The sequence below is a fragment of the Lepidothrix coronata genome, unplaced genomic scaffold, assembly GCF_001604755.1.
Source record: "Lepidothrix coronata isolate B3197 unplaced genomic scaffold, Lepidothrix_coronata-1.0 Scaffold186, whole genome shotgun sequence".
Classification (NCBI taxonomy): domain Eukaryota; kingdom Metazoa; phylum Chordata; class Aves; order Passeriformes; family Pipridae; genus Lepidothrix; species Lepidothrix coronata.
In genome coordinates, this window is record NW_016690366.1 from 1132839 (window position 1) to 1147839 (window position 15001).

Here is a 15001-nt window from a genome sequence, read left to right on the forward strand (position 1 = left end):
CTCTGGGTGTTAACAAGAATGACTGTGATGCTTTCTCTTCACCCACAGGCAACCTGTACATATTCTTCAAAGAAACCAGCTAAATTTAGCTCTGAAGATGGAACCTGGCCTGGACTCATCCAAGCAGACAAGCTCGTGTGACTGTGACACAGTGGCTTCCAGCGGCTCTTCCGCGACTGACAAAGCCGAAGCGGACGAGGCTGAGCCCGACGTCCCGTGCGGCACGGATCTAACTAACACAGACATAATGAAAATTAAAGAGCTGAGCATAGGTGATAACAAAACCCATGAAGACTGTACTGCTGTGAGTGGGAGCAAAGAGCCCTCTGGAGAGCTTGGCAGTAAAGACTCAACTGCGGAACTGAATGGGAACAGTAAAATTCCCAACAGAGACAGTGGCATTGACAGTCCTTCTTGTAGCGTGGCTGGAGAAACGTTCCCCAGCGAAGAAGGGGCAGAGCAGAAGAAACCCAGCATGGCTGGGAACCCAGGGGAGATGGAACCTGACAAAAAGGGCACCAAACCTTCCTCTGCAGAGCAGAAGAGAGACTCCACACAGGATGAGGACAGTGACATTGATGAAGGAAGCAGCGAGGAGCAAGAGACAGCAGAAGTGCCAAAGTTAGAGTATTTGGATGTAAACAAGGTAAGGGAGTTTGTTCATTGCTAGTAAGTGCTCTGAAACCTGACTCTGGTGAGAGATCCCTTGGATCACTTTCATACATGGTTTGGGTTATTTGTTTGGTTGGTTTTACATCAAAGGATCGTGACAGACAGTATTATTTCCTGCTTCATGCAGATCCTAGCTTGTTCCTGACTTAGATAGTATCTTCTAGAAAGGTTCCCAGTCTTGCTTTAAAAGGTTTCATTTAAGAGAATCCCTCACAGCCAGAGGTAAGCTGTTAAAATTTAAATACTTTTGTAGGTCAGGACTCACACCTTGTGTGTGTTGTCTGGATTTGTCTAGGTTCAGCTTGTTAGAGCCTGTTGTTTTCAGTGGGGTTTTGTGATGTTTGGGGGGCTAATTGGATCGCCCACCTTGCAGAGTCGGGACCTTGCATCTGAGTAGGACAGGCATGATTGAAATGTCGTCTCACACAGAATTTATAATATTTTTTTATACAACCCTGTGCTTTTATTGGTGTGACTACTTCTTGAGGGCGAAGAAGTTGTTTTGATGGTAGTTACCTCAAATGACTCTTCAGGAAACTGTAGCTAGAAGAGATTTTCTTTGATTCCAGAATAATGTAGCCCAGGCAGTTGGGTGTTTACTGCAGCTGTTTAAGATTAATGACAGATTCCTTTGATTATCTTTTTATCAAGTCAGTTATTTTTAGAAATAGTGCTGATAGAATGGATTCAGTTTCTCCAGAAAAAGAAAACAGAATCATGCAAAATCTCTGCAAGATGTTCACTTTTTGTGGTGAGGTTTTTTGTTTGTATTTGGAGGTGTTTGGCTTTGGGGTTTTTTTTTGTCCCTCAGCCATCATGACACTAAAGTTAATATACTGGATTCTTGGTGTTTTAAAGAATACAATGAGCACCTGCAAGTAGTGAGTATAGCTGGTGAAGTGTAGCATCCACACCTCAGCTTGTGCAGATCAGGTGGCTCTGTTGAAATCACCAACTATATCAGGATTTGTGTCTGTTGAGAGCTTGTCCCTTGGGAAATGTGGCCGTTTCTGGGTCGGATCAGCCAGTGACTGCAGAAGTGTGATGAAAATGGCACGTGGGTCTGTGGTGTGCAAGAAGTTCTGTCTCTCAGAGCTCAACAAGAGTGTGTTTATATACACACACACACCCACACACACACACACACACAGAGTGACATACTTTAATTATTTTATATTCATAATCTGTGCAACTGAAATATTATTTAAAAGATTGGTTATTAGTTGCAACAGGCCAGTTCCTGAGTTGGAAGGAGCCCATAAGGATCATCAAAGTCCAGCTCCTGGAAAATAAAATGCATTAAATTAAAAGATCTTTAATCTGGTAATTAAATTTACCGTTTGCAATGCTGTATCAAACCAACTGTGAAAACCCCAAGCTGAACACTTTACTGAATGATTAAGAAGTGCTTTGCTGACAAATCCCAACGTTTTGTAAGACATCAAAACTTCCTTCGGTTAAGTGTCCCTATAGTATGAAATAATGCTGATAAAACATAGAGTTCTGAGGTTGTAATTCTCTGGAGCAGGCCTGGTGAGTTTATGAGAGAGATATCTCTAGAGGAAGACTGGTTTGTTTTGGTGTTTTGTATTGCTCTTCTTCCTGAGGTGCATTTATGTGATGCCCTGCAGATTCTCCCTTGGATTTTGAGTTGATTTCCCCTTCCAAAGGGCAGTTTTGAGGCTGAGCAAGCTACACCAAGTCACCTTGTTTTTGCAGCCACGTGGAGGGGGAAGGCTGAGAGAGCCGCTGCCTCCTTCAGTGTAAGGATTGTGCCCTCTTCTGGGGATGCAGCGTGTGGAGCCAATTCCTGTGTTGAGTGTGAAATGAATTCCCGTGTAAAGCATCTACATAAAATCACAGCAGCATTAAGGTTGGAGGAGACTTCCAAGATCATTAAGTCCAACCATTACCCTAACATTGCCAGGCCCACCACTGAACCCTGTCCCTAAGCACCACATCTGTGTGTTTTTTGAACACTTGCAGGATGGTGACTCCACCAGTTCACTGGGCAGCCTGTGCCAGTGCCTGACCACCCTTTCAGTGAAGAAATTTTTTTTCTGATATCCAATCCAAACCTCCCCTGGCACAGCTTGAGGTCGTTTCCTGCTCTCCTCTTCGATTCTGTTGCAGATTTGGGGCACTAAGGATTCAGAATTGGGGTGAGGGGCCATAGCTTCCAGCGAGGAGAGCTGGTGTGATTGCAAGTTGTCTTGTTCCATGGTTATCCTTAGGCTGGAGTTTCACATCACCCTTGACAAACGTGATGATTTCCCAGAAAACCTGCTCTGCTTGAAGGAGGAGAGTTCAGTTGGCAGCAGCTGCTGGCTTGAGAGCTGGGGAGACCTCAGCTCCTCCAGAAAGCTTTATGTTGGGAGCCAGTGTCTTTTTTTGCATATCCCTTCCTGCTCCTGGTACCAGGGTTTGCAGCTGCACCACGGAGGTAACCAAGCACTTCCATTAAATATGCAAGTTGCTATAGTTGGAGGAGGATGCATAAGAAGTACAGCTGCAGAGTGATTTAATGATGGCTCAGTAACTCCTAGGATATCAGGGTAAGTGAAGCTCATGAATAAACATAATTTTCTACTTCAGATATCTCCCCATCCTCCACCTGAGCTTTCTCACAGCCCACGGCTGAGGAAGTGACCTTGCCTGATACATGGCTGGTATTGTTTTATTTAGTCAGTGTAGCTCTGCAGTGTGATGTGGCTTCCTTTGGGAGTCTGCACCAGTCTTACATGGCTCACTATTAGCACAAAATTACTGGAATATGTTTTAAAATCTCAGGAGGGACTTATAGGGATTTCCAGTTATCTTTTATCAAAATGAAAATGAGCAAGGGAAGCTTATTAGTTTTGATAATGTCTCTGAAAATGTCAGGAGCTCCAGGAGCTGATGCACATTAACCTTGATGATTACAGAGAAAAGAAGTGACATGAAAGTGAGACTGAGGGCCTGTCATGCTCCAGAGTCATACCCAAGGCTTCTCCTGACTGCCTCAGAGCACTGAGTAACGCTTCTGGGAGGGGTAACAGTGCTTCATAGCTTTTTATTTAGGTATTTTTCACTAAAAGTAACACGTGCTCGTTCATAATCACCAAAAAATGGCTGTCTCCATCTGTCCTGCTTCCTGCTGTGTAAATAGTAACAATGGAGTCCCATGTGGGCCTCATGCATTCACTGACACAAGCTTCCATTCTGTCTGTACGTGGCTGGAGTTTCACTTCTGATTTCACTGTCTGGTGTGTGTTGTAATATTTGGCCTGCAGTGCTGCAAGTCAGACTTTTGGATAAGATTATCTCTGTGTATATTCTGCAAAAAATGTGTATAGGTCAATGTTTTAGTCATAATGCTGGTTGAGAAAATTCAGATTTATTATCATCATCATCTTATTTTTAAGTATCTTAAGGACAATGAGATCTCAGTGCAACAAAGACAACCAAGCATAGGATAACTTTTCTGTATTGTTTTCAGCATTTTTGGGTAGGAGGGAGTCTATAAACTTTCTGGGGTTTTAAAGCATAACCATGTATGATTTTAACCCAGGCTCTATCCCAGCCAGATTTGCTGAGAGCCCCTTGTGAGAAAAATGCCGACTGAATATGGTTACGCACACCAGTTTGTATGAAAAATGGTTGCTGCAGGACTTTGCCCAAGTTTTCTCATGTTAAACTTTGTGTGTACTTTAAATTTTCCCAATTTGCTTTTTGTAATAGCCAGGCCAGTCTTTGCCTCTGTGGATCCCTGGCCCAGCCACAGGCGTGGGCACTCAGCTGGGTGGGCGAGGGGGTCGGCAGGAAGCAGTGATGCACTCGTGTCCACTTAACTGCACAAATCAGCCCAGTTCATCTGCCAGTCTGTGCCTGTGACTGGGGTGTTTGAGGTGCAGATGCAGCCCCAGGTGTGCATCTGACATTCCTGAGAATCTGGTTCTGTTTGTTGTCAGGCTGGTGTTTTCTTTTACTTTAAAATGTTTTGTTGGACAGTTACAGCTGGAAATGAATTTTCAAATCTTCCACAAGAAGTGAAAGAGCATCATGCTGCTTCAGGCACTGGAGTGAGCTTCCTGTGGTGTAGAGTCAGCACCTCCCTCCTCCTTTTAATGATCTTTCTTGTCACCCCTGCAGCCAGTCTGTTCCATCCAGCCTCTTCAGTAGGTGTAGGGTTCTGGCCCAAGCGTGCTGTGGCTGTGCCACAAGAGCACGGGGCAGAGCATAATACAGTCCACATCTGGGTTTGCAGATTTGTTTTACTTCTCCTTGAGAAACATGGACCATGAAATATCTTGTTCCTAGTGAACTGAATGATGGCTCAGGCTTTATTAAAGCTATCCTGCCACGGCACAAGATGAGGTTAGAAGAATGGGACTGCCTCACATTTAATTAATCTACAGTTTCATTTAAAATGTTATGTCCATTGAAAGGCAAATATGTTGCGAATCAGTCTGAAAAATGTGCCTATCTGCCTCTAGCAGAGATAGCAACTGAAGATAGAGTCACACTGTAAAACTGAGCTCAAGCTGAGGATCTGTTCAGCCCTTGTTTGGTATTTAAGCAGATGTCAGCAAGTTTTTTGGAAATATAAACTGAATTGCAGATGGTGAAGGTCAGGAGGTTAAAAAGCGCCTGTGCTATGTAAAGATTTACTTCTGAGTACAAACTTATTTTGTTGGAAATAAACATTCTTCGAGTTCCGAACTCAAACAACGCAAAGGATGCTCTTGGTGGCTGGCGTGCCACCTTTCATCTCGTGCTTCTCTGTGCCCCGCAAAACTGGCAGAAAAATTCTTTCTGAGTGGGAGATCCTCACAGTTACTGGTTTTGACTGGCCAGCAGTGCACTTCTGTGTAAGCTGCAATAAAATGTACTTGCTTGTAACAAGTTCAGAACTTCACTGTGCTGTGATTTTTTTCTTTTCCCCTAAATATTAATACATATCACGTGAATGAACAGAACAGGATGTTGTGTACCATGTTAAAATAGCTTAAAAGAGTACTTGAGTCGACTTGAAATATTTCAGTAGCGTGGCAGAGAGAGCCTGTGTGGAAACTTCACTCATGGCATGGTTGCCTATCTCCAGATTCATACCTGGAAGGAGAGGAATTGCTTCAAAAGAAGCGTGATGCTGCTTAAAATGCAGAAAAACTATTCACTGTCCTTCGAATAATACTTATATTGTGGAGCTGTGGGTGCTTCATGCTACTTCATCCTCCCCGTAGGATAGCTGTGGGTCTGGTTTGTTTGAGTTCATGGCTTGCTTTGGAAAGCCTTTGAGGTCTTTTGCTTGTACTGCAGTTTGCCTAAAGGTGTGTTTGGGGTGTCAGCTTTGTTTGGAAACAAAATACGGTGATGTTGAAGAAGCTTAAAGAGAGTATTTATTTAATATCTTCTAACGATCTGATGGTGATATGTCTAGAAATCCCTGCCCCAAATGCAAGCACCAGAGACAGGCATTTGGGATGGAGCACTGCTGCTGGTGAGGGGCCCAGGTGCCTCCTGAACAGGAAACAGCCCTGTGTGTTTAATAGACTTCAGCTGTATTTTTCCGCTGTGGATTTGTCCGTTCCTTTTGTGAACCTGTGTGAAGGTGACCCCCAGCAGCATTGTGTTGCTTGGGGAAGCAGCTCCTGAAGCAGCACCTCGATGATTTTATTTGATGCCCTTCATTTTTCCCGTGGAAGCAGTGATTAATTGCACCCAGTCGGTGCTCTCTGTTCCCTGAGTCATTTATACACCTCTTACCTTCATCTCAGTTCTCTTTTTTTTTTTTCCTGGATCCAGCCCAGTACAATTTCCCTACATTTGATCGTCATCGCTGCCTGTTTTCCATGTTTGTATTCCTGAACACAAACCAGCCAACCCTCCATTCTGGACTGGTTTGGTTATATGTAAGCATGGCATTTAAACCCTTGAAAAGAGTGTTGGACAGCTAATGCCTGCATTCTAATAATTCAAATATTTTTAAGCACTTAGAGAGCATAGGGTCTGTGTAGCTTTTGGCTAAAGTCAGTGCTTTGTAACTGTATTTAGGGTTTTTAAGTAGTCCTTTCTCATTTTATATTTTTAAATGAGCTTAATGAAAGACTTCACTGAGCGATTTGGGTTACAGTGCCGAAAATTCTTTCCAGGGAATTGGCCTGTGTTTAAAGCTGCACAAAAATCTTAGAAATATGCCATAGAGAGTAATGCTGTGCTGGCCAGAGGAGAAATCTGGCCAAACAGTCTGGTTTCTAGTTGTTTTCTTTTCAGCTAAAGGACCTGAGTCCAAAAAGGAGAACAGTTGATTTACAGTCCAGTGCCTTATTTTCCAAATAGGCTAGACTTATTTCCAGGTTTTTAGAGGATGTTTCTGGTTCTTTTTATAAAACCATAATGAACTCAAGTGATGTCCTGACCAGCCACTGACTGCATTACTAATTGCTCTTTCAGAAAATAGCTTTAAAAATATCTCTGGAGCAAAGTGATCCTTTGATGAGGGACACAGAGCAGATTCTGAAGTGTGTTAACCTCCTTCACTCCGGGCCCCTCTGCTGGCAAGGATTTTGGCCACTGACAAAATGGAAAAGAGAACAGTTGATGAAACTTAGGGGGGTGTAGGTGCAGATGGATTGTAACTTGTAACTTGATTGTAATTTGTGATTTGTTTTTCAGTGTACAGAGCCCCAAAAGCTGTTCAACATTGCCAGTGAGCTGCTGCACACGGAAGAAGCGTACGTTAAAAGACTCCATCTCTTGGACCAGGTGATTCCCTTTTGAATTAACTCGCCTTTCTTTTCAATGAGCAGCAGTGATGTTTGCTGTCAGGCCAGAGGATTAGGATGGCAGAGAGGGGAACGGGAAAGCAGCAGCAGTTTAAGATACAGACACCATCAGCATTTGGTTCCTCCCTGGGCTTATGGGGAGATGAAATCACAGGGACACTGGAGACACTGAGAAACAATGAAATCTGTGGTTGCTCTTTGATGTGCAAGAGGTTGGAGTCTTACTAAAATCAGACCACAGGGGTCAGCCCCATGCTTAGAGTGAACTGTGTTTTTACTGCTGTGTTTTGCAATTGTTGTCTATCATGTTTACACGTGGGGATGAAGTAAAACTGGTATGACGAGTCTGAAGTTTCTTCCCAATAAATACTGAGTTGACTCTACACAGCTCAGGTATTTCAATAATTATCTCAAAGAAAAAAAACAACATGAATGTGCAGGAATGAAATAAAAATGAGGATGGGACACATTGCTAACAAAGGGCTTTTTAAAAATGGGGAAAAAAGAGGAAAAATAAAGTTGTCACCTGGCTAGAAATGCTGGTAGAAGCTGTAACTTCAAAAGCCCTCTACCCTCTGACTCTAGGAGCTCTAGGGAAGACTTACAGTGTTTGTTTTACATGAGCAGAGACTGTTTCTAGACCATAGAAATCTGGGGGGTGTCTTTCCCTTTAGTTCAGTATAGTGTAGTCTTTCCTGCTGAGAAACAAAACAATCACATGGTTTATTTTGATTTATGTAAATAGCAGCAAGTGCTCTTCAGGGACTGGATGTTCTTTGCAGCTTGCACTCCCAAATAGGAGATGTCTGATCATATCAGTTGTTTCAGCCCTTTTTGAATTGCAGCTCATATTTTCCTAATTTTATTGATAAATCTAACTCTGAGTGACAGTGGGCTTATGTTTTGTGAACCTCCTGAAAGACCCCAAGGACTGACTGCCACAAATCAAAATCCGTAGCTCTGTTCTAAGCAGTCAGTTTTGCAAAACGACAATCCAAAGTCAGTGTGTCTGGGATTGTTTTTTGTAAATAAATGTTGATGCTGTCTCGTCTTCTGCAGGTTTTTTGCACTAAGTTGTCTGAAGCAGGGATTTCATCCGAAGTGATAACGGGCATCTTCTCAAACATTTCTTCCATCTATTGTTTCCATGGACAATTTCTTCTCCCTGAGCTCAAAACAAGAATTACACAAGAATGGTGGGTAACTGTCATTTACAATTACTTTAAGAATACATTTTCAAGAAACTATAGCAACCATAAGGCCTAGTCTAAGTCCAAATTTTTAATGGTTTAATGCAGTAGTTAATACATTAGTTATTTAATGTATTAGTATGGAGTCTCTCAAGCATTTTTGAATTCAGGAATAGGTCTGAGCACTCAAATTTTCCAGAATACGTTCTTTCAGTCCAAAGTATTGCCAGAGCTGTTTTCCTTACTGCATTCCCAACTCTCCTGTTACTGCAATATTATGAAATTGCAGTACTTGACAGGAATGAAATTGCTTGTTTTGGCCTCATAGATGAAATAAATATTTTCAAATACCAATTAAAATTTGGCTACTGTAATAAGTTGAAGGTTGGACTTGATGATCTTGAAGGTCTTTTCCAACCTTAATAGTTCTGTGATTCTGTAAGTTGTAGTTCAGGCAGAAGTGCAGTGATGGGTAGAAAGTTAATTATAAGTCAGATCTAGGAAATTTGAGATGGCACATTGGTGGCAGGTGCAGATAGTGCTGACCTTTCCAGGTGCCCTACATGACCAAGACAAGACCAGAGCTTGCATCTCTCTTGGCTGAGTCCAGTCTTCACACAGTTCATCACTGACCAGAAGGAATAAATGAGTCTCAGCACCTTTGTGCTTGAGCTTGCAGGGGCAGCTGTAATAAAGGGGAGGAAAAATGGAGAGTCTGGGAGTCAGAAGAGGGTAGAAGCTTGTTCACTGGCTAAAGAGGGTCTTGTGTGGTCAGACTGGGGGAAGAATGGCTGGCTCTCTGTCTGGCCATGAGTTTGGAGGAGAGAGTGATGTGTGGCTACTGCTGCTCCAGCCTGGGATGGAGGGGTGGGTGTCTCCAGGCAAATATGTGCCCGGCCTCCAGGGATTACTCAGCTGAACTGAACCATCTCTTTGCATTAAAACCTCTTCAGATGTTTGGCTGTGGTGGAAAAGATTATTTTTAAAATGTAAAAGTTTCCCACAAGATTTTGTGCTGGGCATAAGAGATATACAGATGTTCCTTTAACAATGCATGGTCAGTTTGAATCTGCCCTTCACTTAAGAGAGTGACAGTGGGGGCAGAAATACCATCCCTTGTACATCAGGATTAATATTTGAGGTTTCGTCTGGGGTACTGTATAAATTACTTTAAACTAAACTTAGCCTGACTGTCTTGATTGCACATGTGTTTGAGTGCTTGTGCATGTGGGAGACAGCTGTGGAAGTCTTACAGCTGTGTTTTCTCTCTGAAGACACTTCTGATTTCCAGAGATTTCCGTACTTACCTGTCTCTTTCTCACAGGAGTGTCAACCCACGGCTGGGAGATATCCTACAGAAACTTGCTCCTTTTCTGAAGATGTATGGAGAATATGTGAAGAACTTTGACAGGGCGATGGACATAGTGAACACATGTATGCAGAGGTCCTCTCCCTTCAAAGACGTTGTTCAGAACATACAGGTATGTTGTTAATTGGCACAATAAGGCTCAGAGATTGTTGGGGAATGATGCTCCCCAATTTAGTGTCCCCACCAAGACTCCAAAACTACACCTCGCTTCTCCCCCTACAAGAGAGAGAATCCCTTTCCCCCCACCCTGGCAATGACAAGGTGGTATGGAATGGTATGGAAAGGTATCAAATAACCTCTGGGTCCTGGCCATGCCCCCTCCCAGCTGCTGGAAAAAATTAACTGTGTCCTGGAACCAGGACCGAGAGGTCCTCATTTATTTGTGTGAGTTTATTTGTTTCCCAGTGTTCAGCTACAAGACAATACCACGCTAATACTAAAAATACACAGTTTTAGTGGCAGTCCTTTCTCTCTTTTGCTGTGACACATATTCTTCACATAGGTAGCCTTTCTCCACTCAAGATTTTATTTGATTTTTTTGTATGGCTTTAAAGTAACAGAGGGCAGGGTTAGATTGGGTATTGGGAAGAAATTCTTCCCTGTGAGGGTGGTGAGGCCCAGGCACAGGTTGCCCAGAGAAGCTGTGGCTGCCCCATCCCTGGAAGTGGTCAAGGCCAGGTTGGAGCAACTTGGTCTAGCAGAAAGGGGTTGGACTGGATGGTCTTTAAGGTCCCTTCCAACCCAAACCATCCCATGATTCTGTGATTGAAGAGGAGCATCAGAAGTCACAGAACAAAACTTCACCACTGGCCCAGCAATTCTGACTCTTTTTGCTTTGTCTTCCTCATTACTAATTTAAATTGTTTTTTAATAAGTACATTTTCATTCTGAGGTGGATGTGTTTGAATTTGGACATGTATCACTGACAGCATCTGCTGTTGGACTGGTTTTCCTGAGGCTCCTGAAGAGGCTGCAATGCAACTACTCTCAGGATCACAGTTCTACAGGAGGATGCTTAACAGTGATTTTCATGTGTTTTCTCATCATTGTACAAAAAGCTGCTTGGGGAGAGGGGAAGGGCTCTGCTTATGCTGGTGTGTCTGTAAAACTGCTCTATTCCCCTCAGGTCCTGGGCCAGCTGAAGGGATGCAGGAGGCTCCAGCAGCTCGAGAGCATCCCTGTGCCAGTCCTGGGAAAGCATTACAGTCCTTTGGAAGGGAAGGGCTGGCAAGGAGAGGGTTAAGCTGAGCAGGGAGCACAGCTGCCTGCCCTAAATGGGAGGATTGTGGCTGGGCCAGCTGTCAGGAATCAAGTAATCCCCCAGCAACCTGGGAGATGAGAGGCCCTGTGTGGAGGCTCAGGGCTGCAGCCATGACTCAGACAGAAGCTTGGAGAAGCAGAGACTGGGGGAGGTCCTCTCCTGCCATGCTGCTGCTCCACAGGGCCTTGTCTTACCCTTCTTCTGCCTGCACCCAGCCTGCACGCGTGGCAGGGCAGTGGTTCTCTGTCTTCAGCCTGTGCCAAGCCATGTACATGGCTTTCTGCAGGGTAAATCCGTTTGGGGCTGCTTTCCCTACAGCACAGCCATCTGCCCTCCACGAGATTCATCTGTCTCTTCCCACCACCAAGCTTCCAGCACAAATGATGTGTGATACCTGTCAGTCTGTGCCTGTCCCAGCCTAGGAGAAGTTGTGCTGTTCCTTGAGCAGAACACTTGGCAGGCAGTGTGGGCACTGGCAGTGCAGGCAGGAGGTGAAGCTCTGGAGCCTGCTGGTGACAGGATTGTGCTGTAGGGTATTTACTGGCAGCTTCACAGCAGTGGCTGTGGCTGCAGGAGGCAGAGATTTGACCCAGAATGCTTAGTCCACTCATCTGAACCTATCTCTGGGCTAACAAAAGCCACTGTTAGTTTTCAGCATACCAGCTGAAGAGTGTTGTGATCCTGCAGGGATGCATGGTCTACCTGAGCTGCTAATGGAATAGTACATATATAATATACAGCTTAAGGCATTCACAGTTACTAATTATGTTAAACTAGGGAAAACAGAAAGCAAAAATCAAATTACTAATAAGTGGATGACTGTGACTTAACAAGTTGATTTTAGCTGACCTTGAAGATAAACATACTTTCTGTTCAGTTCACATCTACCTGCTGGGGCCAAAACTTAAAAGCTGGTGAGTTTATTATGACTTTTGGTTTGTCAACATTCTCCTGCCATCACATAAATACTTTTAAATATATACAACATATAATGAATAATGTTTATATATTATATGTATGTGCTTTGTATTCTCACATGAATTAAACACAGAATAAACATTTATCTTTCCCCTAGTAAAGTCATTAGAATTCCAATGTAAACTCTGTAAACTTTTAAAATTGCATAGCATGAACCTTCTCCTATTTGGAACAGTTTATTTTGTCAGTGCTGCCTTTTCAGAAAGGGGTACTTGTGTGTGAATACAACTGGCTGAGCCTTGGAGTGACCTCCTCCTCTGCTTCCCTATTGCTGTCCTATGTTAAGGTTCATCCTATTGTAGAAATAAAAAGACCATGGAGAAAGTTATAGTAACTGGACTTGGAAATATAATCCAAGTGGTAATGGTATGCAGTTTTGTGCCCTGGAATCTCTGATTCTTTCCATCCCACTTGTATTTTTCTGGGAAATATGGTGCTGTATAACTCTTGAGAGATGATAAATTCACTTCAGCTCCCCTAAACAGAAATACTGCTCACCCTGCTACACTGTGACAAGATATTTTTTGAAAGTAAATTTACACCTTTGGATTTCTGGAAGGAGAGCCAGTATTTTCCTCTCAGGCATTCATCCCATTATCTCCAGGCTTTGCTATGAGAGCAGAGCGAGTCAGCAGAGTGGCGTGGGCTGGAATATTTATGAGGAAATTGCAGATACTTGAAACAAGCGCCTTTCTCTGAGAAATTAATGTGGTTGTGGAGAGGCTGTTTACACTAGAAACACTCACGTTAGTGAGCTGATGTAAAAATAATGCTGTGGAGAGGAGCATGTGTGTGTATGTGGTTAACATGCTGCTGTGGAGTCAGATTACATCGCTAGCAGGAACTTCCTGTGTGCTTTAAAGCAAGTTACTGCTTCTTTCTGAGATTCTCATCTCTCCTTCTCTTTGAAATAGAAACATCCCTTGGCTTTTTTTTTTTTTTAATAGGGATCCTGTGAAAACAGGTACACTCCAACACTGAGTGCTGTTGCAAGCAGAGCACATCGGTGCCTTATCGGGTGATATTTAATGTAATCTGTCTCAACGCCCCCCACGCTTCTTGGTCAAGTGAAAAATAAGTAGAATTTGAGGCAGCTCCTCCTTTCATGGGTGTGAGCAGTGTGTGCTGCTCCTACAGTGAGCTCTAGCAAGCAGTATATCTCCAGGGGCATTCTGGTTTTGTGTAGTCTGTGGGGAACAATGCTACACAGGGCCATGGGGGTGACAAGACCTTTTCTGAGCCTCTGAGGAAACACACAGAATCTTCAAGAACATTGTTGCATATCTGCAGAAAATGCCACACGTGGGACAAAGGTTCACATGAAACCTGTAAGCTCTTATGTCTGGAGGGCGGGAAGGCTCCTCAGAGGGATCTGGAGAGGCTGGATCGATGGGCTGAGGCCAGTTGTATGAAGTTCAAGAAGGCCAAGTGCCAGGTCCTGCCCTTGGGTCACAACAGCCCCCTGCAGCACTACTTGAGGGCAGAGAGGCTGGAAAGTGTCCCACTGGAAAAGGACCTGGGGGTGCTGGTGTGGCTGAACAGGAGCCCAGGTGGGCAGGAAGGCCAAGGGCACCTGGGCTGTACCAGCCATGATGTGGCCACAGGCCCAGGGCAGGGACTGTCCCCTGTGCTGGGCACTGGTGGGGTCACATCTCAAATCCTGGGGGCAGTTTTGGGCCCCTCACAACAAGAAAGACCTTGAGGAGCTGGAGCGTGTCCAGAGAAGGGAACGGAGCTGGGGAAGGAGCACAAGTCTGATGAGGAGCAGCTGAGGGAGCTGGAGGGGCTCAGCCTGGAGAAAAGGAGGCTCAGGGGGGACCTTCTCACTCTCTGCAACTCCTGACAGGAGGGTGGAGCCGGGGGGGATGTCAGATTCTGCTCCCAGGGAACAAGGAACAGGACGAGAGGAAACAGCCTGAGGTTGTAGTAGGGGTGGTTTAGGTTGGCTGTTGGGAAAATTTCTTCACCAAAAGGGTTGTCCAGCCCTGGCACAGCTGCCCAGAGCAGTGGTGGAGTCACCATCCCTGAAGGGATTTAAAAGAGGTGTAGATGTGGCACTTGGGGACTTGGGTTTAGTGGTGGCCTCGGCAGTGTTGGGTTTATGTTTGGACTTGATCATCTCGATGGTGTTTTCCAACCTGATGAGTCTGTCATTCCATGATGGTTGAGGAGTTCCTCTATATTCCTCTGGTTTATGTAAATGGACATTTTTCATTGCTGTTTAACACCAAAGGCAGGAACAAAACCCAACCCTCCTGTGTTTGTTTTCTCTCTGTTACAGAAACAGGAGGTGTGTGGAAACCTGACTTTACAGCATCACATGCTTGAACCAGTGCAAAGGATTCCTCGTTACGAGCTTCTCCTGAAGGACTATTTAAAGAAACTTCCAGAAGAATCTCCAGACAGGAAAGATGCTGAAAGTACATATAAACTCCTCTCTGTCTAATGAGCACAATAAAATCTTGGGCGCTTTTTTCTTCACATGTTCAGATACTTACCCCCAGGACTGTAGGAGAGATGGAGATTTTAATTAATCAAATTATTGCCAAACAAAGGGGTTTTGAATGCTATTGGAGTAGAGAAGAAAAGGGTTGGGGTGCCAGCTCTAGGAACAAAAGGAGCAAATAGGCAGAGACCATATATTGAAGTTTGTCCTGGTAGAACATCTGGCATTTTTGTTTAATCCGTTGTATGGCCAGGGACAAAGATGGATGGACATCCTTGCAATAGCCAGAGGAAGAAAGTAAGAATGGTTTTAAATGTGTAT

General features: G+C 44.1%; 1 protein-coding gene across 7 annotated transcripts in view; it reads left to right on the forward strand.

Annotated features, from left to right (window-relative positions):
* The window catches only part of FGD3 (FYVE, RhoGEF and PH domain containing 3), a 107603-nt gene that overhangs the window by 65635 nt on the left and 26967 nt on the right, over positions 1–15001 (forward strand). For all 7 annotated transcript variants that reach the window (XR_001877417.1, XM_017830936.1, XM_017830937.1 and 4 more), the window contains exons 4-8: positions 49–646; positions 7327–7416; positions 8496–8632; positions 9951–10107; positions 14516–14654. Coding sequence is in view for 6 of the 7 variants with exons in the window: in XM_017830936.1 (XP_017686425.1) it covers positions 49–646; positions 7327–7416; positions 8496–8632; positions 9951–10107; positions 14516–14654 (1121 nt within the window). In the remaining variant the exon portion in view is untranslated. The remainder of the gene's footprint in view (positions 1–48; positions 647–7326; positions 7417–8495; positions 8633–9950; positions 10108–14515; positions 14655–15001) is intronic.